The 27768-nt window shown below is 38.8% G+C and overlaps 1 protein-coding gene and 2 long non-coding RNA genes across 4 annotated transcripts in view; 1 reads left to right on the forward strand and 2 right to left on the reverse strand.

Annotated features, from left to right (window-relative positions):
- Positions 1–15258, forward strand: ap1m1 (adaptor related protein complex 1 subunit mu 1). The gene is made up of 12 exons (XM_008434432.1): positions 1–213; positions 1393–1549; positions 1683–1750; positions 1859–1989; positions 4338–4485; positions 4687–4813; positions 5169–5311; positions 6868–6939; positions 7219–7377; positions 7637–7762; positions 14010–14085; positions 14489–15258. The coding sequence occupies exons 1-12, from the start codon at positions 172–174 to the stop codon at positions 14509–14511; spliced, it is 1272 nt and encodes a 423-aa protein (XP_008432654.1). The 5' UTR covers positions 1–171; the 3' UTR covers positions 14512–15258.
- LOC103479778 (uncharacterized) overlaps positions 6919–27768 on the reverse strand; it is a 22268-nt gene continuing 1418 nt past the window's right edge. Inside the window, exons 2-4 of one of the 2 annotated variants that reach the window (XR_535982.1) lie at positions 7603–7688; positions 7298–7375; positions 6919–7011 (exon numbers count right to left, since the gene is read on the reverse strand). This is a non-coding gene — a long non-coding RNA (uncharacterized LOC103479778). Of the gene's footprint in view, positions 7012–7297; positions 7376–7602; positions 7718–27768 lie in introns of those variants that run through there. The other variant, XR_535983.1, reaches the window with a different exon arrangement.
- Positions 18639–19891, reverse strand: LOC103479777 (uncharacterized). Its single transcript, XR_535981.2, has 2 exons — positions 19197–19891; positions 18639–19092 (listed from the first exon to the last, which is right to left on the reverse strand). It is a non-coding gene; the product is annotated as an uncharacterized LOC103479777 (long non-coding RNA).

A 27768-nucleotide genomic window follows, 5' to 3' on the forward strand; every position in this document is an offset into this window, starting at 1 on the left:
CTCGCAAGCTGTACTGCKGATGTCCAAAAAACGGGAAGGATCGTCTTCTTCTCAGTATTATGAATGAAAAGACAGATTTTTAAATGTTTTTATGTAAGCGAGTAATATCACGTRTCGATCAGTGAGGGTCATACAACGAGCTGAGCTGAGCTCGTGTAAAACAGGTTCAGGATGTCGGCCAGTGCGGTGTACGTGTTGGACTTAAAAGGGAAGGTAAGGTGTAGCCGAGCACTGTTGCTAAGCTAACTAGCCTAGCCAACATGCTACATTTTTCCGTTGACAGATTATAATGTGGCTCATACCASAGAGGACAAATGTCAGTGTGTGCCTCTTTTGTTTTAGCCCCAGTTAAAAGGTCTACATTTCTAAATTATGATTATGAAGTAATTCGGTTAAGACRAAAAACAGTTTTAATTCTGTCTGACAATGAATCAGGTGACCAGCTGTTAGCCGCAGGGAGGATACGACACAGATGTTTCTTCTCTGTGTCCAGCGGTTCAGGTGAAGCTTTAGGGACTAATGACAAAWACGTATACATAAATTTTTCCACACATGTTCGGCTTTTTTAAAAGTAATGTTGGATATCTAATATAGAGGRCACGTTTAGTACTGGCGAAACCTTTTGTTTTTTGCACAACAATGGCTAAAGGAAAACATAAAGTTTACTCYTGACACAAGAAGAATATTCTCCTTGAATAAAACATATTWTGCATGAATATGCGTCGTAGGGTCAACATGTTGCTTTCATATTYTTTGAAAGAGGCTTCTGATTTAACCTGAAACTACCTCACTAACTTAATTGTGCAAAGATGGAAAAAATTGGGCCAATATTAATATTGCTGTTATGGGCGATATGTACAGATCTTATTTATGTCTGTATATCCTTACACTTTTAACACTATTAAAAAAAACAAAAAAAACAACAACCTCACAACTGATATTGTTTCTGTGCTTCAATTAAACACCCCACGATCCTGCACTGCATCACTATTTGTCACATGACCAACCTCCTCCTTTTTCTCTCATAAAGCACAAATGTCAACAGGATGACATTTGTGTTTTATGAAAACAAAAACCTTGATTCATCAGAGAAGCACCGGTCAATAAGCTGAGGTTTAAAATGTATCTGTTTTACCTTTGATTGAATCTGTTCAAACTCTGGCAGGTCAGACCTGGAAGAAAACTAGAAATTGGTATCGGCCARGAAAAGCTTGATGATGCAGCTGTGTGTTGTGCAAAGACGGTTATAAGCCTCCTAGTTGTAGCAACAAAAGAGCAGACTAAGTACAGATGAAAATGTACAAAGCAGAGCTCAGTATGTAGATCATTTCATTCGATTCTCATCGGTGTGGTAGTCGTAGACTGAATCCTTCATCTGATTGTTTCTTTCAGGTCCTGGTGTGCCGTAATTACCGAGGAGATGTGGACATGTCTGAGATCGAGCACTTCATGACCCTCCTGATGGACAAGGAGGAGGAGGGGACGCTCTCTCCCATCCTGGCTCATGGAGGCGTCCGTTTCATGTGGATCAAACACAATAACCTTTAYTGTATCCTAACTCTTTTTACTGTTCTGTTTGTGTTCAAACCTTTAGATTTAAATATTTGATTTTGCACRAGGACATTGTTGACACTGATTGTGTTTCATGGGTTTTATCGAGTCTTTAACTCGCTTGTCGTCAGTGGTTGCCACATCCAAGAAAAACGCCAGTGTGTCTCTGGTTTTCTCCTTCTTGTACAAAATTATCCAGGTATGAGAAAAGCTCTGCTGGGTTTGGTGTATAGCAGCATTTTCATACATATTTCAACATAAAGGTGAACGTTTTGCAGCRTTATAAGGCTACGTTTCTGTTTTTCAGGTGTTTTCAGAGTATTTTAAAGAGTTGGAGGAAGAGAGCATTAGAGATAACTTTGTCATCATATATGAGCTGATGGATGAGCTGATGGACTTTGGTTATCCCCAGACCACTGACAGCAAGATTCTGCAAGAGTAAGTTTTGATTTCTTTGATTCCTCCTAAAGCAGGTAACTAGTGATTCACCGATTAAAAGTAGAGCTAGTGAATTAGTCAGTATGCAGGTAAATCATTGCTCATAAAGATTTTTTTTGTCCTCGTTATCCGTCTTTACACATTTGCTAATACTGAGTCCAGGCCTGATGCTACATTTAAGTTAAATTCAGATTCAGCAGCATTCATCTTCTATGCACCACAAATCTGGAACAAACTTCTGGAAGATTGTAAAACAGCTGAAACACTGAGTTCCTTTAAATCTAGACTRAACACTCACCTGCTAAATGAAACGCTGGCCAACATTTTGATGTGTATTGATGGCACTCGGCAAAATATAATGTTTAAATTGTTAACTTTGTGTTTTATGACTGTGTATTTTGTGTTTTTATGTGTGTCTTCACACCYCAAAAATTTGCATGGTTGAATTTTGCAAAAMAAAWAWAWAAWAAAATWAAATTTGAAAGGYGGAAGCATTTCATTTTTAAGCAAACAAAAATGATCTGCACATCTTGATGGCTTCTAATGTTCTCTATGTGGCGSAGTTGCAGGAGCTTCATGATGCTCTGGGAAGGATTTTAATCTAATTAAACAATAGATTCAGGCTTCAGGTTGKATGGGAGTATCAAATTATGGCTGATTATGTGGCGATGTTGCAGCGGGGATCTCTTTTCACTGAGGGACTTCCTCTATGCAGTGATGACTGGGTCTTTCAACAGGACAGTGCTGCATTTCACAACGCTCATTTTGCAAAACGGAGGATTGCTGCAAAGTCGGCGACACCAAGCAGGCGCCTGTGTGTCGCTACATATTCATCCAGGAGGAGCGAGTGCTGCAAAGTCAGCAACTCGATACAATCCTCTTCAAACTTTGACTTGAAATATGTTTGATTTGATTTAATTGATTCTCATGTTTTGTTTTTGTGTTGAATAAATTAATTAAATTGAAGTTCTTCCAGGAGAACAATGTCCCTCTTCTCGACCGTTTTACATCTTCTAATCTAAATAGATTTGTAAAACTTTTTAGGCTTCTGAATCAGTTTCTGAAAATATATGTCCTTTATGATGCCATCTTCACAACAAAGTAAAAAGGTCTCAAAATCCTCCTGGAAACWCTTCCAGTCGCTTCGGCTATTCAGTTCAGAAGAGTCGTTTMAGTTCTGTGTTGTTTGTTTTACCTTTGTGTTTGAACAGCCGGAGTTTAAATGTTGTTTAAAATGAATTGCCTGCTGTGTTTGTTCTTTTCTCTTGCTTCTGTTTCTTAATTTTGCTTAACTCGCCACTTAATTACTTTCCAGCTGTGCAAAAGGTGGATGTCAACAAATTAAACAGCAAAAAATAATAGATATAAAACAGTTAAACAGCACGAGGAACTAATTAAATGGATTTTGGTTCATGATTGCTCAGAGTGTATTGCATAAAATCATTATGAACTTATAAAATGTTTCTTCTTTTGGGTGATTTTTTAATTATTATTTATGAGAAACAAATATTTCAATTTACGTAATATCTGAATGCATTTTATGCATTCCTTCTTTCATAAAAATGTTTAAAGCAAATTTAAAAAAAAAAACAACCTAAAACCATGAAGAATGTGCAATCAATAAAACCTAAGATAATTAATGTTGTGTTTAAATAACTGAAACTAAAATAAACTAGAAATAAATTACTTTAAAATATAAATGTGTTATTAGTMATTCTTAATGCATCATTAACTTCAAGTTAAACTTCTTATATTCTTGTTTTGGACAATATTAAATATTAACACTTTTTACCAAACATAATTAAAATAATAGAGATGTCTTTAAAAAAAGGCTGGTTAAAATTTGATTAAATCTCYTTTTTGTGAATCAGTGCCACATATAACTCAAAATGTGTGTCTTTTAAATAGGTTAATCTGTTTGTACATATTCAGAAATTATATATTCTGCCTATAAATATGYGTTTTGTTTTTAAACAGTAAATGCAGATGAGTAAGCAGATCTGTGCAAATGTGCAGATTGGCCARTAGATGTCACTAAAATCACACTAACTTTACCTCCTTTCTGTTTCCTGTAATCTTCCTTGCAAAGCAAAGTTTACYGTCTGCATCATGATGAGATAGCAAACTTTAGCCTAACAGGAATGAGAATGAAGCAAATATGTAGCAAACTAACTGGATTTCCCACCTCTGTTCAGGCTGAGTACAGTAATAAGTCACACAGTCCGTCTTTAATAGCCAGGGGAGTCTTTGTTCTCCTTKGACTGCTGGGAACATGGCAACACAGAAAGCTAATTTTCTTTTTCCAGGTTGTKTTGACATTGTTTGRTTGTTTTTTTTYCACTTCTCAGATACATAACCCAAGAGGGACACAAACTAGACACCGGCGCACCGCGACCCCCAGCCACTGTTACTAACGCCGTCTCCTGGAGGTCAGAGGGCATCAAGTACAGGAAGAACGAAGTCTTCCTGGACGTCATTGAGTCAGTGAACCTCCTGGTAGGAACTCCTTGTTTTAAAGGCCAGAGTTGCTTAAGGAGCTTCAGTAACGCTGATTGTGTCTTTCCTCCTTGTGTGCGTCACAACACTGAATCTCAAGTTGGTCTTGTGTTTTTATGATCTAATGAAGTGAACAACACTTTCTATAATCATTTATTTTTCTTTCTGACTCAWTGAAGTTTTAAATCTCCTTATTTTCAGGTTAGTGCCAATGGGAATGTTTTGCGCAGTGAGATTGTTGGTTCCATTAAGATGCGGGTTTTCCTGTCTGGGATGCCTGAGCTGCGGCTGGGWCTGAACGACAAGGTTCTGTTTGAAAACACCGGACGTAAGTTCTTCACTGCAGCATCTCAACATATTAAAATCTCATCAAAATGTACGTTTATTTCACTAATTCAGGTCTAAAAGGCACTGACTCATATGTTTTAATCGATTTATTTCTCTTCAACTTTGATGATGATTTACAGCTAAGGAAAAACAAATGTTCGGCTTCCATGCACGAGAAACAGAAATAAACGTTTTGGTTGCAACTTATCAAGATGCTTCCATACAAATGATACAAATCTGCTTTCAGTTAATCTCAGATAAGCTATTTTCTGGCTACTGTGACGTACCACAAAAGTTTCAAAGTACAGCTCAACGTAGACCTAATTGTTCTTGATAAATATTTTTTTTTTGTCCAGGAGGGAAGAGTAAATCRGTAGAGCTGGAGGACGTCAAGTTTCACCAGTGTGTCCGTCTTTCTCGCTTTGAGAATGACCGCACCATCTCCTTCATTCCTCCAGATGGAGAGTTTGAGCTCATGTCTTACCGCTTGAACACTCATGTAAGTAACGCCTCAAAAGGGTTTTTTTTGTAAACAAGAACGCATTATCTCCAGATTCTTCCAGATTTCATCTGCTTTCCACTGGTCTGATTATTTTTTAACACCRGACGTTTTGATTGCAGGACATTTAGATATTTTATTTCTGACTTTTTCATTACACATGTAAAAAYCTATAATTTACTGGAGGTATAAATGTTTTCTAGAAGAGCATATGAAGGCATAATGCAGGAGGTTTTCCTTTGTTAAAAGTTTATTGTGTTGTGAATCTGTAGTGCAACTCCTCGGAAAAACAATCACTGCACAGGAAACTCAGAGATTTCTTGAATGTCGCAATTCAAGGGATTTYTCGGAAAAAGAGATGACAAAAGCAAATTAAAACTCAACCCTGCTTGTCCTTCAGTTTGATTGCATGTGATTCAGACTTTTATGATGGCAGAAAGTGCTTCTTAAATGTTAGCTACTTAACACCGTGTTCTCGTTCTCTTTTTCTCACGTTTGTTTGAATAATCTTCATTTCCCCGAATAGAAGCACCAGAGAGAATTAGAAACGTTTAATTACTGTTTGCAAATCATAAAACAATTAGTGGTTAATATTTAACTCAGGCAGTTGAAGCGATGATCCAGATGTTCTGCTTTAAGTCAATTTAGCAATACTTTWTTGCGTCAGATTGTATCTGTYGATTCTAAACCTCAGATATTGATGTTGRAAGYGAAAAAAGTGGATTGTTGCGTCGCTGATTGGGAAAAAGCTTTAAGACAACTGAGGCTACTTGTAATATTCCAATGTTATGGGCTTCTAGCTGTAATATTTSGTTGAAAAATKTCAAATTTACCCTATGTTGAAACAAACTTTTTGATGACACTTTCATTTTCTAAAACTTAGGGATGTCAAACTCATCTTCATCTTGGCCTATCTCMAAAATCTRAATGTTCTTAAAGGGCCGGTTGTGCTAGAATGTATAGATAAAACCCATTAATTTGTTAAAATGTCAGTAAATAGTTGCTTCAGCATTCAATAAGCGTTTCTTAAAATTAAATAATATTGAACATCTTTTCACATTTTTCTTTTGCAATAAAAAAAAAACAGATTTTGTGGTACTAATTTAGAAATATKTGTAAGGAATGTTTCTGATATTTGCACTAATGTATGATGTTGTTGTATCAAACACGGGTTATAGCTTGATATCAATTAATGTTGAGGCAGCTGTCACTTAAACCCAATGTTTTTGGCCCTTTTTGAGAGCAATTTGCTGTAAAAATCAGAAAAAAATGTGGGAAACTGTTGATTTTGTGATAATTTTGCAGGTTTGTGGAAAACTGGAGGGATTTATTGATGTAATTTGAAGTCCAGAGGGCCACATAAAAAGCAACTTGAGTTTGACACACGTGCTGTAACAGTTAATCTCCGACTATTTTCTTGTGTAATTCTCGGTGTAGTAAAGGGAAACATCCACTAGATGGCGACCGGGACTCGCTATTTAAACTATCAAGCCCTTGAGAGAAGCTCTGAAACCATCTGTGTGTAAATATTTAATCCTGATTACATGGTCTGGCAGGTGAAGCCCCTGATCTGGATCGAGTCTGTCATCGAGAAGCACTCTCACAGCCGGATCGAGTACATGATAAAGGTAGGATGCTTTCTCAGCACATGGATTAACTGCTGTCATCCGCACCGCTGCTGCACCCTGGTCTCATGGTTCCTGTAAAAACACAAACAATAACAAGAAAAGGTTCGGTTGTAAAGGCCGGTCTAAAGTGYCTTCACGTGCATTGCGAGCTATACTGACTCATGGATCTTGTAAAGAACGAAACTCCTGACTGTATAATTCTTATGTCAAGCTACATTTAAGTCCCAGCTCAGGCAGCGCGTTGTTTTAAACTCGCCCTGCCTGTTCTTCCTCTCTCAGGCGAAGAGCCAGTTCAAGAGGCGCTCCACCGCCAACAACGTGGAGATTCACATTCCTGTGCCAACGGACGCTGACTCACCCAAGTTCAAGACCACAGTGGGCAGCGTGAAGTGGGTGCCCGAGAACAGCGAGATCGTCTGGTCAATCAAGTCTTTCCCTGTGAGCACAAAACGTGACTTAGTAGTTTCACAGTGACGGTTTACAAACAACTGAAGGCTGTTTCTTGTTAAATTCRGCTCCTAATCCAGCTTTTGTTATGTAATATCCTTGTTATTTTTCATGCGTTTATTTGTAGCTCTGCTGTTATTGACGACAAATATGTGTTAGTATTATTCAGTGGAAAGTAACATTAAAAATAATCCAGTTTTAATCGCGCATCATTACRTTGTGCTAAAAAGCTTGTCGCACCCTGTGGCAGGGAGGAAAGGAGTACTTGATGCGGGCGCACTTCGGGTTGCCGAGCGTTGAGGCTGAGGACAAAGAGGGGAAACCACCAATCAGTGTCAAGTTTGAAATCCCGTACTTCACCACCTCAGGGATCCAGGTAGGCTTGGCACACATCTGACCCCTGTCGAGCAGTAATCCCACAAACATTTCTCTTAAACCTGAGCAGAAAAGTTCAAAACATTCTCTAAACCTGCTYAGTCAACCGTACAGAGTTTATTGTTCATGTTGTTGCTGATTCAAACATAATGCATGTTCTGATCCAGCAGCGTCATTCTAGTTTTAGGCCAGAGGGGGCAGCGCAGGAGCACTTTTAAACCGTCTCTGTACTAAAGTAAACTTGTAGAGAAGTCAAGTGCTCATCAACCTGAACTTGGCCCTCTGGTTTGATCATAATGACAGCACGATAAACCGTCATTTCTAGAACCAGGCTGTAGATTAATAGGATTTTGATTGTAATTTCCATGCAACAGCGAGACGTTAATGTTTATATTTCAGGTTTCCCCTCATGCTGACCACAGGCTGACACATGTGTTGCRTTTACTGTATGATTACAGTTGTCCTGTGATTATACGTGTGGCACCACAACACCAAATTACGCTTTCCCATGTCCTGGTCAGGGGAGGAAACGATACTTGGCCTCATTTGAGAATATTATATCRTATGTGAACCTCTGGATAATTACATTCCCAGTTTTATGTTTGTCGGATGCAATTCTTTTAGTCTGGAATGCTTCATGCCTTATCACAGGCTTTAAAACTTTTCATTATTGTTGTTTTAAAACGGTTCTCCCAGTCCCAGAACAAAATAAAAAGCTTAAAGATCCTAATTTATAAATTGGAACAATCTGACAATACAACAAACACAAATCACATTATTGAGATATTGTATAACGTTATTATCCCCCATGGAGATAATTATAGTTGACATAACAGCCTAAGAAATAACAAAATAAATAAATTGTTMATTTTTTTACTAGCTCCACACCTGTTTTTGCCTCTTACAACTTATTTTCTTCATGTTCATCAGCTTAACAGGAAACTTTTACTTAATAATGTTTGACTTCCTGCTTCCCTGATGTTTTAGCATGAGATGGCCGCTCTTCMAAATAGGAATGACAACAGGAGATACCATTAGCCTGAAGAAAATTTCAGTTAAAACTTATCTAAACTTACCCACATCTACAGTTAGAGCAGCAACTAATTTAAAATAAACTCTGTAACTGTGACAAGCAAGGTTAGACATAGACCTGAGTTTATCTCGCCAACTCATACAGCATAGAGAATCTGTACAGTTAGTAATATTAAAAAAATGCACTTTGTCTGCTGGTAAATGTTTAATCCTGTTTGTTAAAAGCAGATATGAATGAGCTGAAAGCACTCTGACTCCAGATCAGCTGCTTGTATTTCAGTAACCAACCAACTCTGGTTATTTTGGTTTGAGGGCTGAGTGCTCCAGTAACAAAGCAAGCATTCACATTATATGTAAACATTCAGTTTCTAAACTTGCCTCAATAACAAGCTGCATATTTTGGGCAATGAGTTCTAGAATAAACCTGCAGTTAATACCTCCAGGCTGATGTTGGACCTTCATCATGCTCACAGAGTCGCGTTTATGCCCCAACTTTAAGTGCTGTTTTCTGTATGAATCATTAAACGAGCCAAAAGGTCACATTTTCCAGCTTCCCCACATTTCCCATCTTCCTCAGTAAAATGTTATTAAGTTGCTCGGTTATTATGCAGCCCACTCGGAAACAAGACGCTCAGTCCAAAGATAATTGATATGCATGATAAGTTGTAATGTGAGTTGTTGTGATTTTTCATAGTTAGCCGAATGAGCTGCAATGATTTACCGATAATTCTCTATTCGTCTTGTAAATGCTTGCATGAACAGAGCGACCATAAAGGCGGGTTTTCACTTGTTTCGCCTTAATTCTGCAGTAAATGAACTAAATCCCTTCAAGTCTTTATTAAATTAAAAATAATGCAGAAGACAATAAGATGCTTACGTTGTGAAAGCAAATCGTTTTTCTCAATTTGATCCAAAAAGCCTAAGAGTGCAAAGTCATACATTGCCAATGGCCAGTGCGATCTCTGCTCTGATGAACTTCTGACTTGCTCATCTGCGCTGTTGTGGTAGATCCTCTTTTGTGGTTTTCTACAAACCTTGATGACTTGTATTCAAACACATGAGGGTTTCCTGTTCGCTTCAATCTGGACACACCCTACAAGTGTTATTGCCGCAGCTTTGAGAACAAGGCAACCTTTAACTGTAAGTTGGTTTGAATTTTCTCAGATCAACAGTTTTTTTTTTTTTCCAGTGTTTACTACACGAGCATCTTCCTGACCTTAAAGTTACCTGAAGAAACAAACAAATACAGAGTGGAAAAAGTCATACATTTTCCGTTCTCATGTAGAGGTAGAAAATTGATTTGGCTGTGAAATTTTTTTTTTAACAGCTGGAAAATAAAAAGACCATCTTGCTTCTGCAAACTATCGAACTTCCTGAAAGGAAGCCACCTGTAAAGGTCGGTTTGTGTATGCCACACAACACCCAAACGATTTTTTCTAACGTGTTTCAACCACTAACTCCCCCTCTTTTTTTTTTTTTAAATACCCCTTGAACTTTTTAACATTTTGTCACATTACAACCACAAACTTCAGTGCATTTTAATGCAGTTTAATCTGATAAACACAAATTCCAGAATAATGCMTCTTTTGTGGCAGCAGCATTTGAAGTAGYKAGGCTATACTAGTTATTTTTGATGCRTGCATTCTATATTAGTTCTATTCATTTTGCTGATTAGCATCTCAAATGCTCAAAACAAGCTTTCCCCCAGAAAACTTGCTACGCCCGGTGGTTGGAGCTCTCGGTCCGTCATATTTTGAGTTAAAAAAATGTTTAAAGTTGACAGGAAATTTGAAAATATCATTTGACAATTATGTGTTATTGAAAGATTGGAAGATTAATATCTAAACACCAACTATAGAGTCTTAAAAAATGCAAATTTTTTTATTTTATTTAGTAAATAAGCAAYGCTTAGCCTGGTGGGGGCACAAGTAAAGYCTGGTGGCCCGCCACTGAGGGAAACCCTGCTCAAATAATACCTGAACTATGACCCCAAATCCCAGGAGTTGAAAAAGAGGCTACGTGAATGAAGAGCAAGTYCAAAATAGTCTCCTCAGATCGCCGACTAAAAAAATCTTTCTAACTACRCGGCCAGACAGAGACTTAAAGGGGAGCGGCAAAAGCAAATGAGGTGGATTAGCACAGCTTGYCAACAACTGATGATGTCATCCAGGACATGTTRGTGTAGAATATTGTCTCTGCTGCCTGCATATTTAACTGTTAGCATGTCATAGCAGTCAGACTGTCATACAGACAGTCTTTAGTCAGAGGCCTCTGTAGATTCACTGCAAGACAACGACTTTTTGAAGATGTTTTAATGATAGGAGTTGCGAAAGTTTTGCTTTTTTATTACTAAATTGAATTGAAATTGTGGGTTAATTAAGAAGCTAAATAAAAAATAATAAATGTTTTTCAAAAACACGACCAAACATTTTTTCTAAATAGGAGCTCTATTCTTTTCACACCCAGAGACTGAAATTTTTGCACATTCTCTGCAGCACAGCTCAAGCTGAATCTGATTTGATAAAGAATTTTAAGATCTGAACTTTGACTGGGCCATTTTAACACAAACATGCATGGATGCAAACTGCYTAGCTACACGTTTGCGTGATRTGTCCTGTTTAAGAAAAGAATCAATTAAAATCAGATTTGGTGTGRAAAAATAAGAGATTTTATTTTGAAACCATATCGTCCAACTCCTMAAAGAGCTATATCCTTTTCCTTCCACTTCACAGTTGTCACATAAACTAATAAAACGCATCAAAGGTTGTGATTGAATCATAATATGTGAAAAATGTCAAGAAGTATCATTTCCTAAATGATCTGAGAGTTTTTCCTGTTGAATTTGTCAGTTGAGATAAGAGTCGTAAAGAAGCAGCTTTATCCTTCACAGTCCCWCTGCGGCTCTGCTTTTTGCAACCAAAATCAATTTTTTTTTCCCATGCCAGAACTGATGGCTCATCATCCATTTTCAAAAACAACCTACCAAGATCCCAGTTCCCATCAGACTCCTGTGTGAAGCGTGCAACCTTCCCCTTATTACAGGGCGACTGCAGACTGGGTCGCAGGCTCTAATGCAGCCAAGTGACACCACTCTCTACGTGTGAGAAGAGGCCGTGAAGTTTAATTAGACGCATGTAAATATCAAAGCATGAGAAAGTTTCTCTTAACTCCACCACTAAGTGTAGGGGAGCGCACATGTGAAGCATGTATGATGCAAGCAGCTCCACCTTATACATTTAACTGGAAAACCATGTAACCCCACACGTTGGTCTGGTGGAAATAAGAGCGTGTTTTTSAATGTAGGTGAGAGAACTCAAACAAGTTTGCAGATGTGAATTTTTTTTTCCTTCTCTCTTTCCTTTCTGGCCATGCCATCTACAAGCAGCCTGATAAATCCAGACCACACATGCAGTCTRTACTTACCAAACGGTATACTACAAACATCCTCCTGTTCCCTTCTCATCTTACGAAGCCATAATGATATTTTACGGAGGTTTTGCTGACTGCGAGCCCACGGCCAGGCCGGGACGAGCGTTTGGCTGCGGCATGYGAGGAAGAACTGCTGCGCCGGCAGACTCGGCGATCCCGCGTCTGCGTGTTTTGTCGTCATGTCTTCGGTGACCACGGCGCTCGCTCTGACCTCACAGAGAGCAGAGGAAGGTAATAACAAGGCGGCCGGTGCCGTGGCCTTCCTTCCCAGGGCTCTGATTCACAAATTCCTGCGCYGTCTGTCCTAGTTTCAGCTGGGAACAGCCAAGACGACGGGGAGGTTATCACATCAGATTGCAACTTTCTGCTTTCTTTTATTTATTTTTTTCTCCTGCTGAATGTTAAGTGTGAGAATGTTTTGACAGCAGGAGCTCATTGAAGCATGAAAGATGTCCTGGGTATGGGCGTTGTAGGCCTTCTTTGCATAAACGCACACAAAAATCATTAAAGCGTTTCATTGAGTCAACTAAAGCAATACTTCAGTAAAACTACAGAATCTTTAAGTTTCCTTCACGGTTTTATTTCCCCATCTGATGGGGAAAAACGTTCTGCAATCCAGTTCAATAGCGCTAAGACTGGACGAGTATTTTTAGCATTTATTCTCGACATTCAGCTCTGTGGTAACACCAGGCAGCTGAAATATCGGTTATCTTGTGAAAGTTGTAGCTTATTTGTGCTGATGTGCACTTTTCTTCCTCACAGGCATCACACAAAAAACTACAGTTATGTAAATTAACATAGTGTGTCCCTTGAAAGCTGCTTCCTTCTTTTCGTGTGACTCACACTACTTCTTCCTCATCAACGACACGACTCCTACTACAGCCTGCAGCTCGGCACAAGCTTACAGGTGCAGACAGCGTTTGATGTGAGACGCTTACAGCTTCAGGCGGAATAATCTCAGATCAGCATCGGTTTGACCTCACCAATGGGAATTTAACAAATGTTTTGAAAAAGTACCCTTGAGCTTTCATCGTGTCATTTTATACCGCAATATTCAACGTGTTTCATTGGGATTTTACATGCAACGTWGTGCATGATTRCAAATTGAAAAGAAAATTAAATGTGAATTTCTCAAATTCTGAAAAGTGTGGTATGTYATTTGTTCACCTCTCTTTTCTGTRATCCTCCTAAATAAGATCCAGTAATCAAATTATGGTTCATTTCTGMTGCGGACCACAAAAATGGAACTCTGGTTCATCTAAAAACTCCAATGAAATCTGGTGCGGTTTGAATTCAGATGTGAACGCTAAGCGGACCAGAGACCGCTCCAAAAGCAGAAAGCGGACTACAGCGGAGGGCATTTTGGGTAAATGCAGACAAAACAAATGAGACAGTCTACTGCTAGCAGGTGAACAGACTAGTGGTCTTTTACCAAAAAGAAAAGAGAACAGTTTTGGTGTCATTTACTTCAGTGGTTACTGGTGTAGCGCCACCACAGGCAAGGAGAGGAACAGGTTTTTCAAAGGATTTGGTTCGTTTCACGCAGTGCAGTGGGAAAGCAAACCGCACCAGCTGAGGACAGACATTAATGTTGATGTCAAATCTAACAGGTGTTGTCTAAAAAATGTAGATATASTTTAGTTTGGTTGATCAGTAACCAAACCAGGAGATCAGCAGCTCTGACTCCATCAAAATAAAAAGTTCTAAATGTGTCTGAAATGTTGCTTTCAGCTGCTCAGATTGACTTTTTCTTCAGATATACATATTTTTTCTCTCTGGTCCTGCAGGTGCGTTACCTGAAGATCATAGAGAAGAGCGGCTACCAGGCGCTACCRTGGGTGCGCTACATCACCCAGAACGGAGGTAGGTCACGGGTTCATCTGCAACTGTGCAAAGTGCCCATATGTGCAGGTATTAGGCAACTGTTGCCCAATGCTGTGCAATGTGGTGGGAACTAACCTTGCAGAGAAGCAGTTCTATGAAAAGGGGATACAGAGCAGAACATGAGGCAATGTGGCAACGCCCTGCCAAATGTGAGAAAGTGAGCTTTATTTTCTCGAGCTTCCCCCTGCTCATCATCGTGAGATTACCAGAGTTGCACATGTTGGGCTTGTGGCTAATATCGCCACTAATTACCAAACATCCTCCTCTCATTTCCTTCGTATTTCATCCAATCCGGGGTGGAAAGCATCAGCTGYTGATTTTCTCTCGGATTCCCTACTTTTCATTTGCACATTTGATTAAGTCTCGTCAATTTCCTCCACAGATTACCAGCTCCGGACCCAGTAGGTACGTGGGCAGGTGGAAGTCAAGACGGGGTGGAGTCGAGGCTCTAATGCGCTGAGGAAGGCAGGTGGCAGTCAGGAGATAAGAGGACTGTCAGTATTTACTTTAGTTGTATAKCTCTCAATTCGTTAAACCTCTATCCATTCACGATCAATGCAATTATTAGAAGGAGGCTTGGGTTAGGCGAGCTTCAGAAACGTGATTATGTTACGGTTGATTGGATCTGGAAATGATGGAGATCGAGGAAAGCAGGAAGAATGTTTACATCCACTTAAACGCCGCAGAGCTACAATCTGTCGCAGTGGGTCAGACAGTTTAAAATGTTACAATTCCCATGTAAAGTTACTGTAATCACCTGCACAACGGCCACTCAGTTACAGTACGTGTTCTTTGTATGAAGCTGCTTTGTTTTGCCACAATTCCTTGTCATTTTGTTCATTATTTGTATATATGTGTTACATGTTAATGAACTCAGTGTTATTAGTTACAGAACTGTAAATTTAAAGCAAAACATTTTGTATTATGAGCTGCATGGGATGCCGTAGATACATGCCAAAACATCGCCTTCACGTGTTTTATTTTTGTTTGTCCGCTTTGACTCCACAAATTTATTTCAGCTTTGCAAAAGATGCTAAAAACTTTGAGTATAGGCTGCACAGGAAGCACCCTGACACCTGCTTTCCTTTTCTCTGTCTGTAACCACGCTGTTTTCGGTCATTAAATGTATATTTAGAGAAAACTGTTCCATCATCTGCTCGCGTCATTTCTTGCGTGACATCACTGCAGTGGATGGTTTAATGGAGGGAAAAACTCTGTTTAGAAAAACAGAGAAGTGGGGGCACCATGGATGGTTTCTTTCCATCTCATCCAAGTGGAAAAAAACCGCCCAACAGTGCAACTTTTAATACTCAGAGCCGCGTAATATTGTTAGCAGGTAAGTGTTATTCCTCCGTAAACACACAGGAAAACTGGAAAGGATGTGAGTCAAGCTGCGGGCAACGGTCGAAGACGTGTTGGAGTGAGAAACGCAGGACGGATGAGCACAGACTAGTTATTGTTTGCACTGGGAGAGYGTGAGGTCATTGCTTTAAGTTTGTCCTGCATGAGGATGCAGACATTCTTTAATAAATATGAGTCAGAATGAGCTGGTGCTGAAGATTGTGTGTCTGTCACAGAGACTCAATAATCTACATTAATCTTCGTAAATGAGTACTATGATCTAAAAATGTATCTTTTTTTAAAATGCTTTAGCGATATTTACCACATGAATGTAGATTATAGCATATCAATCAGGATTACTCTTCAGTAAATTAACACTGAATATTAGAAAAATCAGTATTACATTTACTATTAATCTGATATCCATTTTTTAACTATTAACAAAAACTAAAGATATTAGGCAAACTAAGTTTTAGAAGAATTCATGTTTAAATTGTCATCTAAGCCTGGGTTGTTTTAATATTTTTATATATGAAACTATAGAAATGGTTTCAGATTACATGGGGAAAATGTACTTTTGGAAACAAACTGGAATTTTGAGTGACATTCAGCACCAGGAAAATCAAACGATTGTTCTCAAGACTCCTCAGTGGGAAACAAGGGGTGTTGACTTAAAAATAAAAACACATTTTCAAATTTGTGGAAGGAAGTAACACACGTGTTACATTTTAGAGCGCATCTCTAAAATGCGTTACACTCTAAAATGCTTTCATACCTGATAGTCCGGTGGACTCGGTCCATCTGGGGACAAAAAGTTGCAACATTTGTTACATTTTCAGCTGGTGCGGTTCACTTTCACACTGCACTGTGTGAAAAACCTGTTCCCCTCCTCGCCTGTGGTGGCGCTACACCAAGAGCCACTGAAGAAAGCGACGCAAAAAGCTCTGAAGAAAACTCGAGCGCAACTTTGTCCTTCATAAAATGTAAACAAAAACAGATTTTAGCGGTTGTTGGATTTTCTCTTTTGTCTTTGGCAAAACACCATGATGCATTTCTGCTAGCGCTAGACACTCTCATTTGTTTTGGTTGTATTTACCCAGAATGCCTTGCGTTATTGTTAACTTGCTGCTTTCGCGGCGTGCACACCTGCATTCAAACCAAACCAGTTCATTTCTGAGACTAGATTTGAAKACAGGATCGTCTTCAAATTTACAGTGGGTAGATTCACTTGTTGCTCTGCCATCCTCAGTTTTTCTTGTCAAAAAAACTCTTTTATTCTCATGCAACCATAGCAGAAGTGAAAGATATGATCTTGGTACATTGGGAACATGACTCTATCAAATCAGAATGTTTTATTTATCTTTCAGGGTTGTTGTTTTTTAACTCTSACGTAGCTGGTTTGCCAAGTCTGGAAGCAAACTTTTTAAAGCAATAACTTTCATTGTTCTAGAAATCAAGATAAAGATCAACTTGAAAACATCACAAATATGTATARTGCGTAGGATGTCTTATCTAAAACTATAATTATTGGTTCCTGTTGGAAGTCACAAGAGTCTAGCGTAACATTGTAGACATGGTTCAGTGTGGAAAGACAAATTTCTTCCTATAAGGGAACAGTAGAAACTCGCTTTCAGCCAGCTGATTGACAGTGCACAGCAACYGGTGTTGCCTTTTACAGAAAACTTTGGCAAACAATTMATTACGTTGGAACATGTTTGTGGCTTTTATGAGGACATAACATGAAATACTGCATATCTGAAGCAGGACGTTAGTCATATTTTGGCAAACAGTCGATTAAACATCCAATATGAAAGACGTTTTCTTCAATTTGAGGTTTTGTTTGTGTTTACGTCTGGTTCACAGCCTTAATCTTCACATCTGACCCTGTGTGGGTGTCATGTTTTGTTTTTTTTCTCCTGCCTGGGAGCRCTGATCTGAATGACAGGTATGAGGCTGGTGAACAACTCCTACTCAGACTAGATTAGGTTTATCTCGTCTGAATCAGGTTTTCAAACGGTCTCTGGAAAAGACAACTTGAGAAAACCTCGTAGAAAATACTTACCTGGTACAACTTACTATGCTTAATCATTTAAGCATCTCCAACCGCTGGTCAATGTGTGCTCCCTCCCACTAACTGAGGAACGCTTCTGTGAAACTTGGCAGAGGATGTGACTACATACTATTTGGCACATGATGAGAAGGACACATTCACAGAGAAAATTCAACCTGCGGAAACCTGACATACCTCATGATTGAGGATTCCTAACAGGCACRTTGGCCGCAGGTAAACACAAAAGTATGCTTAAATATTAAAGAAAAACAYGTGCCTTCTTTGAGGTAAGCCATAGCTTTATTACAATGTTGCTTGTATAATGCAAAATTCTTAWTTTGCATGTTTTTGTACCTCTATTTGTGTCTCTCCTGCTTCTACAAACAGTCCAACACCTGGCCATTTTTTAAAGCGTTGTGCTGTYAATGCTTAAAAWCCACATTAACTTAACAGCAAGTTAATGTTTTTTTAGTGTATGGAAAATGAGCCACTTCWAAAACATCACGATTGTCACTCTGAGTCAAATGGGCACTGTTACRTTATCTAGCAACACCAGCTGAGCGCAGCTGTCAYCTCGCAACTCAAGCGACTTTCCAGCACATTTGTTCCAATGGWACAATGGCTGCTGGAAAAGATGAGTGTTTTGTTGTCRACTTACCGTATAGAAACCACRTGCAGCATTTGTGCTGGTTGTGCAGGAGGCTSCACTTCTGCTTATCAAAGATGTAWGGTTGTATAATTGCGCTTCTGTTTCCAGTTATCTCAATGTTTACRCTCATCATGTGAATGTTAAYCTTATGTGGGGATGTACGAGGGGCAAATTTGTATCATTCTTGAATTGACTTCCTGGTTCAGTGACTACTTTAGAATTTACTTAAAATATTGCATGTTTAATTTATTGTAAATAGATAAATTAATTGTGGATACTTATTTTGATTGGTACAATTACTTTTGATACTTACTTTTGATTTGACGATTTTGGCCCAAGTAGCAAAAACTTTGGGCACCCAGATCAATAACCGGGCCGCCAATAATTGTCACAATTGTTATTTATTAACATGGAGCTCTTTCCTAATTAMATAAATGGTATGTAGAATTTACATTAATGCTTTTCATGCAGTACCAATAGAGGGAAAGTAGCTGTTCAACTGTAAAATGTATTTTCAGCCATGACTTGCGGATAAATACAGTAAATGAACCTTGTCCTGCTTACAGTAGAACTGCACAGTCAGATGAGCAACATAAACGATTCACCTTTTCCCCCTTTACTATTATTCGGTTGTCATGCCAACGCAGCACTATTGACACACATTTTATAGCGAATTCCACGCAATGGAAAATAACTATGGTTACTCAATAGCCGAGGAACAACAGATAGACGTCTGACAGCGTGGCAGTGTCAACTTCAAACACAGGTGTGCCACGAGGAACCCCGTTGTTTATCCACAACCGGAAACCCGTCTCCTAGCAACCGGAGGGAATCCTCTCGTGTCATATCAGGACTCTGATCTGTGCATGACGTCAAAACCAGGTCGTTCCTCTCTCTGGCATGCGAAGTGTCCCTGTAAACCTTGCGTGAAACGTCGATCCCTCCGCTTGTGAAACACAAAGAGAAGCCGGTGAGTCACTCTGAGGAAGGATCTGTAGTAAAGGTATTTCACTGAAGGTGATGGTCGGGGAGCGTYCGCCCACGTAAAACCTGAAATAGTTGCTACACTGGTTGGAAAGCCTCAGCACTGCGGCTCGGTGTGTGGTCCAGCCAGCAGGCCTCCGGTACAGGAAAAATTTCCATCCTCCTGTGTAGACTTTAGAACAATATTAGTCTARAGAGCATATAGCTGAGCGTTTCAGTCTTTGAAAGCCTGCAGCACAAATCACCCGGCGCCCTACGTGACACCGAGCCTGGTGGTTGCGCTCACATTAAGTCAGTTACTCACGCTGTCACTGGGTCAAAGTGCACATCAGGGTAAGCGTTTTTGGCTCCACGGCTGTATTTACTTCCTTCTGCGGATCTTATTTAACAAGTGTTTTCGGCGCGTCCTTCGCCTTGGAAACTGACTCATCAACTCTGGAGTCCAAAGTCTGAAAAGATCAGCAAACTACAGCCGAGCACGYACCAGCCCTTCTCATTTCGCAGTCCCACACCGTGTTATTACGGAGGAGTAATGATTACCGAGCTGCGAGTGTGACCCCCCCAAAGAGCCCCCATCGTATATCAGAGGGGTCAGCGGGGAAATTAAAGGGATATAAAAGAAAAAGCTTTTCACGTGTCTTTTATTTTGCCCTCTTTAAAACACTGCTTTTTGTCTCCTCGGCCGTTGAGACAGGAGAAGAAACACACACTGCTCTGTCATATCCAGTCCCGATTAAATGCATCCTCCACAATTACCAAGATGTAAAAAATAAATAAATAAATAAATCAAAACACATAGATCTTTTACTACTACTACATAATCTCACGTTTAAAAAAAAAAAAAAATGAAAAATCCTTCCTTTAATTATTCATGGGGGAAAAAAATTAAGAGATTTTCCTTACAAAATCACTGGCGCCATGAATATTGGCACTGCARCGACTCGTGTTAAACAAATGTGCCATGAAACTTAAGAAAATACTTTCAGTTGATCAGAGTGTCAGGYAACTTTAATTAGTAATCCATCACTTTCTGTTTCCTTCCAGCATTTACAATGTCAAATAAAGGCCAGTTTCTCTCAGAGGAAACAGGACCAGTCAAAGATTTCTCTATTTATGTGTTACCTTCCTAAAATAACGGGATAAGTCAATTTTGACAAGTGATTGTGGCAAAAAAAGAGAAAAAAATCACAACCTCTTTTTTTCCAAATTAGGCAAAACAAAACAAAATCACTTCAAAAAAGTGTAGCATGTAAGAGATAGAATTTCATTGCAATATTTTGTAGTACTATAGTGAAAAATTTGTGACAAAAACTATTTATTGCTTATTTTTTAGGTAAACATGGCTGTGACTGTGGTACAGCAATTCATATCACCACAAACACAAATATTCCCATTTACAACAGGCTTCTTCTTCGTTGTGGTTTGTATCGCTAAGCTGCGGACAGTAACACATTTTCAAATGTACTGATATTTATTGATGCTGTCGTGGGACAAACATATTTCCAAACGACTATTTTTTAAATTTACAATCAAAAACTGAAATGAATAAAAAAAAAATCACGATGAATTTACAAGTAAAAACACTTTTTATTCTCTTAGGCTTTGTGAGCCATCTGTGTCTTCATGTTGCACTTATTTCTTGTTTTATATGATGTTTCTCTTAGAGTTTTTTTGTGTGTGTGTGCAGCTAAGTTGTATTTAGAAATAAACTCGTAATGCCGACCTGTCGATGCATGATATCCATCCTTACTGCAGACTCTGCTGATCATTTCCCAGCTGTAATCGCACYGGTTAATTGAGAGAGGCGTCGATCAGCGGTGTTGTAAAACCACTCCACTTGGCTCGCCTTAAATTCCTCATGTCAGCAGCGAGGAGTTGTAACAGTAAGACCTTCCTTTATTTCACCCTSCATGTGGAGAAAGGCTGAGTCCTGCTGTCGCATTCATATTTCATTCTGTCCTGCTTTGTTTCTCTTATTAGCCGCAGCTCCAGATATTTCTCATATGTTTAGAAGCTGAAATTTTAGACCTCTAAATAAAAGTCTGGCTTCATTWCGCACTCTTTTTTTATTATTATTATTATTCCTGGTATTCCTGGGAAACTACTTGGAAGCTATTGAGGCAGTCAAGGGAATACCAGCAGCAACAGCTTACTGTCAGCTCAGCGTTTGTTTTAGTCAGTCGCTAAATGTGTCCTCCTTCAAACTCGGCGTTAAAGACAAGCGGTTTCTAAAAGCGTTTAAACTCTACAGTCATATATTTGTCTTCCTGAAGGCTTCAGTGCCAGGACTTGCCCCACACACAGCTGAGGGATTATGTGAAAATAACACATCTATAATAATGGCACATCCAACCTTACTCGGGYATGAATAATGTTCTCACAACTGTCTTGTTATAGCACCGGAAACCTTGAAAAGTAAACAAAACCCTCCTAAACAAATATAGATGTGTCCGGTTTGAATGAAAAGGAAGCTGCGTCTTAGGAGAAACTTTCAAAAAAAAAAAAAAAAAAGTAAAGAGATGCCCTTCGCATAAATAGCCCGGTGCGTAATTTATGTTTTATTGCAGCGGAGAAAAGGCTTTCATTCTTTTCTGTCGCTGAATGAGACCATCAAAAATAAATGTGGCTTGAGGCTGCGTGGTAATCGAGAGGTCTTTTCTTCTAGCACAATAGAGGTTAAAGCCTTTTGTCTGTCGCGTCTGAGAAATGCAGGACACCTGGCTCTCTCACAGAGGTTCAAAGACACGTGAGAACTTTCTGTCTCAACACATAAATAAATAATACTGCTGCATATTTTTTAGCCTTTCAATTTCATTTCCTGACTGGTCATGGTGTCTTGTAACTTTTAATTAGGAGTCCATGCCTTCCTGATTCCTGGAGTAAAGAAATGACTTTAAAGCTGCACGATAACTTTTATTAAAAATATTTTTGGTGAAGCTGTCACTATGTTGTGGCAGTTTAATGTGAGACAGATAAAATGCAAAAAAAAAATAAAAAAATACAGCTCTGCTCCTCTGTTTGCCCAGAAACAACCAATGAGAGTCTGGAGGAGGGTCTTAGCGCTGTCAATCACTCTCAAACTGGTGCTTCTCATTCACCCTTCTCCCTCTCAGTTTGCGTGGCCACCGTTGACAGTGAATAAGTTGTTTGTCCACCATTAGAACATTTAGCAGCGCTTACATGAGATTGATTGACAGCGCTTAGACTTTTCTCTTGGCTCTGATTTGTGATCTTTTTACAGATTTGAACAAACTGTCACAACATGAGGGGGAGTTTTAATAAATATTTAACAAAAACYTTTTCTTATAAAAGTTACAARCTTCAGCTTCAAATTGACGGCCATTTCTCTTTTAAAATGGGAAAACACGAGAATAAGCCTCACATCTTGGATAGATGTGTGGACAGGTGGCTATGGTGTTYCCATTAAATAAGAAACAATTCAAATCACAGCTGAATAAGTTTATTTACGCAATAAATCATAAAAAAAACATGCTGCRCCATCATCCTCCTACTACATCCTGTCATCTTCTTTCTCTTTTCCAAGGAAGTAGGAGGGGGATGGTGAYGTAGTAACATCTGGATGTTGATCATGTGATTCGTATGATGCAGAAAAAAAAAATGTTTTCATGCAGTTTTGCAAAATAAACTAATTTCAATACATCTGAAAACCCACGTCATCCTAGCCCAAAAAAGTTTTTTTTTAATTGCCTTTTTCAATTAAGCAAATTTATTTTAGCATTTCCAATTTGCTCAATTACATGGTCAATGGAAACGTCTAATAAGACGTCAACATTTCTTCTAATATAATATGTGTATATTTCATGTAACTGTTTACGTCAGTTGCCTCCTTGACTTTTAATAACCTACCACGTACAGTTTTAATTGTATTTCTTATTAAATGGAAACTGTCATATTGTGTTTTTTACATTTTGGAAGAATGTCAAAAAGGTTTTGCCCACCTTTGTAATAGAAAAGCTGCTTCTGTTGATCAAGTATACAGTCAAAAAATTGTTTAAACCTTTAGAAAAGCTGGAACGGTGATCAATTTCAACAAAAGTCTGAATATTTCAAAAGATAAATATGAAAATAGTCTCTCCCAGCCCACTGTTAAGCATCTGTTTTGTCAGAGTTGACCTTCTGTTGATCACGTCTACACTCAGAGAAAATGTTTAAAACTTTAAAATAGCTGGAATAGTGATAGATTTGAACAAAAACCTGCATATTTCAAAGGATTAATATAAAAATAATCACTCCCAGCTCACTGTGAGGGTCAATGCTGCTATGAAAATTCATTTTCACCTAAGTTTGCTTGYAGTATATCTAAAATCAGAACAACAAATAGAAAGTATTACTCTAAATACCCTGCAAGTAAATGAGAGAAATCGAACYCAGGACACCTGGCTCTTAAATTGAAAGTTCATTAACTTCCTGTTCTTGTTTGCTATTGGAATAAAGAGAGACAAGTGCACAGCAGGAGTAAAAACACCTTGCACTCTGATGATGACTGCAGATGTTCAGCAGCACCACTGGACAAACCTCCTCTCGCCGTCCTTCAAACTGCTATTTTAACAAGTCTGCCAGGTCCACATCTGGATATTATCTGGACACTAACAGCTGTAATGAACCCTGACACACTCATCAGAAAGCCCCTTATTCACCCTGAGTGTCCACCAGAACGCCTCTTGGTTTCCCTCCTTGCTACTGAAAATATTTGTGTTTCGCCTCCTCTGGACATTCGATAGGACTTGGACGCCGTCCGACATACTTTCTGCTGTCTTAATGGCGGCCCTTTGCACCAAATGGTATTTTAGCACAAGTGCATGGCAACAGCAAAACAAAGAGGCACAAGATGAATTCCTCGGCCGACCACTTTTTGAATTACTGATCATGTAAAAACCCGCTGTGGCTCCCAGATTGCAAACATCAGTTCTTGGAGCCTGCATGCAAACCAACCCTCTAAATAGGGTTGTCTATTTCTGTTCGGCTGCGGGGGAAAACATGTGTTTGACATCAGTGTCACTCGCAAGTCGTTTTGCAGCGGGGCTTCATCCCCCTCCTCCTCGCTTTTTACTCCGCTCAGATTAGCGGTTGACAATAGCCGTATTCAACGAACGCCGCTAATTATCATCCAATCAATGAACTCATGTTTGACGAAAGGCCTGCCTGCTGAGGTTAAAGGGTTTTTGGATCAAACGTTTTGTCTCGTTCTGAATGTGTCTGGGCTTCTGTTTATACTAGCTCTTTGCAAAGGGCTCTGGAAAGACAGAAGCAAAGTAAACACGCAGACAAAGCGTCCCGCACCACAACAAACTCCTCAGTACTATCAAGAAATGAACATCAAAGGGAACAATTGAAAGTGAATTTACATCACAGTGTCACCCTGAAACCTGACGCATGGTGACGATTTGGGTTGGGAAAAAAAAAAAAAAAGAAAAGAAACAAGAGCAGCTTCATCATTTCAAAGCAGCCACTGCAGAGGAGCTCACATATGCCAATGATCTGGAAAAAACCAATCAGTCAGTAGATCACAGGTGTAGGGTTGGAGGATCTCATACAATATACCACAGCAGCTCAAACAAAACATTTACTGAAAGAATGACATTCAGATTCAGTCCTTGTAGGAAAGGTTGGCTGTAGATTTAATACAAGTCGCTCATTTAAAGCTAAAACCCGCCGTTTTCTGTAAAATCAGCTAATTTTCAACACACATTATTAAAGTTCAATTTTATTTCTAGAGAATAAACAAGAATAGCTGATCTTGCATAACTTAGTGTTTCCCAATAGATTCAGTTGGATTGGGGATCAAATTTGCGACATATGCTACAGTTTCAGCTGGTGTGGTACGCTTTCAATCCAGTCAACCAATCAAGTTTATTTGTGTAATTCATTTCACTATCAAGGCGGTTCAAGATGCTTTACATAATAAAACAAGAAAATTACAAAGCTATAATGAAAACACCAAACTTTGAAAAATCTGTTCCCCTCCTCGCCTGCGGTGGCGCTGCACCAAAAAAACCCGGAAGGAAACGTCGCAAAATCATCTGAAGAAGACGAGCGCCACTTTCTTCTTTATAAAATGTAAACAAAAATGGAGTACCGTCAGATTTAACGGTTGTAGGATTTCTCTTTTGTCGTTTGTAAAAAAAATAAATAAATAAAAAAACCCGAAAAGAAGACACGAGCCATTTCTGTCGCTAGCAAAACAACCCTGCGACACACCGCTTCCTGCTTTTTAAGCAACCTCTGGCCCGTTCTTAGTCAGACCAAACGAAACGAACCGGACTTTCAAGGCAAGTGAACTAGCATTCGTTTAAAATAGACTAAACAAGGCTGGTGCGAATACATTTAGACATCCATCCATCTTTATGCAGGATCGCTGTGAGAGTCCATATCCGGTAGAGGCCGGGATTTGAACTCAGGACCTTCTTGCTGCAAGGTAGGACTGCTGCCAACTTAAATATAAAGTACAATAAAGCACAACTAGAAAGTTAGAAAATAATTTGACTAGCAATAGGAAGCTAATCTGATCAGMTGATGTTGCTTTGGCTTACTTCTTGTGATGTCATCAACCCAGTACAAACCAAAGATGTTGTTTTTCTGGCTGCAGTGGAACGAGAGTTATGCTTTCTTTTTTTTTTTGTCGGTGTTCATTTGTTTCTGGAAAGTCAAATTGCTTAATTTCTTATGAGAGAAGTCTTCACTTCTGTGAGGCTGCCACTTTTTTCTGGAATGGTAGTTTAACTCCTTGAGCGACTTTTTATTGTAAATACAACATTCCCTTAAACCAGTGGTTCTTAATCTGTAGCGATAAATGCGCATATGAATCTGATGGGTTTGGTACCTCAAAAAAGGTTAAGAACCACTGCCTTAAACAATGTGTAGAATCTGTTTGGGAATGATGAGAGTACATCGAAACAAACGACTGGTGATACTTAAATGAGGTTGCAAGGTTCTCAGGGTGGATGAAAAAAGCAAAACGAGCTGACTTTGGATATTTTTGCTTTAGATTAAATTTATAAATGACTTATTGGTGACAGAAAACTYACATTTTCAAAGTATTTCCCTGGATTTCTAAAGCATAACATTTAGCCATTAACATCCAGTGCTTGGAAGATGATTAATGTATCAAACTAATCTAAAAAACATGGGTTAATATTTTGATTATTCAATTATTAAGTGTTGAAATATATGCTTATATGGTGTATAGTCTTTGTCACACATTTTATTTCCACCATCTTGGTGTTTTCAGTCAAATACTCTGACCTGACAGGAACCAGTTCTGCGTGTATCTMAAGGTATTTTGCATGTGAAAAGACAATTTGTTGCAGGCAAATTTTGAAAATATGTTTCCCTAAATTTACGTCCAAGCCGTTTTTCTGTTTGCTGGAAGCATCATGCTGCCACCACCATGTTTCAGGGTGGAGATGTGATTTAAAAAAAAWTTTTTTACAGGTGTGCCATATTCTTTCTGATTGATTGAACAGTAATATGTACAAAGCTTGGCATATTTCTTCATGACTGAACTTAATTTTAATTTTCTTTATAACTTCCTCCCCGACCAGTCTGCTTTGTTCATGATGCTGTTGATCCACTAACATTACCTGACAAACCTCTGAGGCCTTCAGAGAATAAACGGCACACAAATTGACTTTATTAACTAATTATTTGCCTTTATTTACTTGCATCTTTGTAGTCTATTACAAAAAATATAAAATAAGTTTGTGAATGCAACATAGGAAATGTTATAAATACTACCAGATGACTGAGTTTTAAAGTGGACTGGACTGTAAAATTGACCTATATTTGCTTAACTTTTCATAAAAATGAATATGTAACATAAATGTAAATATWYGWTATGATATTTTTATATGGATCACATGGGTAGTTGCCCAGGGTGGTAGAAATACAAAATCAGATGAAGAAACATTACAACTTTTGCACCTTTAACAAGTGTTTTTATTGTCTTTAATGTGTGTGTAGCAACGCAAGTGTTGAGTGTGGATCCCTGCTTGCTAAGTGATAAAATGTAGTCAAGCATGGAGGGTTTGTGAGAAACTGCACTGYGTTTTTTCCTGCCTCAGAGCCTCGTTTTCTTATTAATAGGTTGGGGAAGTGAAAGGAGAAGGGGCWCATCCATTCATGCAAAGGCCGCCACTCTGTCTAGCTCTATTTAGCAAAAAACCTGRTTGACTTGCAGCCATTTTCACTATTCTTTGAAATAAATGAATTATGCTGAYGCTGGCGTTCTGACTAAAACCAGGAAGACAGAGCACATCACGCCAGTTTTAAAGTCCTTATACCTTAAAATATTGTTTCCCAACCCTGGTGCTCAATGCACACTGCCCTGCATGTTTTAGATGTTTCCCTGCTTTAACACACCCCATTTACATGATTGCAGTTCAGAAAAAGCTTGTTAATCAGCCATCAATTGAAATCATGTGTGTTGAAGGAGGGACGTATCTAAAACATGCAGGGCAGTGTGCCTTGAGGACCAGGGTTGAAAAACACTGCACTGTTTCTTACAGAAAACTGCAAAACAACCAAAACACTGAGTTCCTTTAATTCAGAAACCCACCTGTGTGGATTTGCTTTTGATTCCTAACGATTGGAACATTGATCAACATATTTGATCTGTATT

The sequence above is a fragment of the Poecilia reticulata genome, linkage group LG17 (assembly GCF_000633615.1).
Source record: "Poecilia reticulata strain Guanapo linkage group LG17, Guppy_female_1.0+MT, whole genome shotgun sequence".
NCBI classification, from domain to species: Eukaryota; Metazoa; Chordata; class Actinopteri; order Cyprinodontiformes; family Poeciliidae; genus Poecilia; species Poecilia reticulata.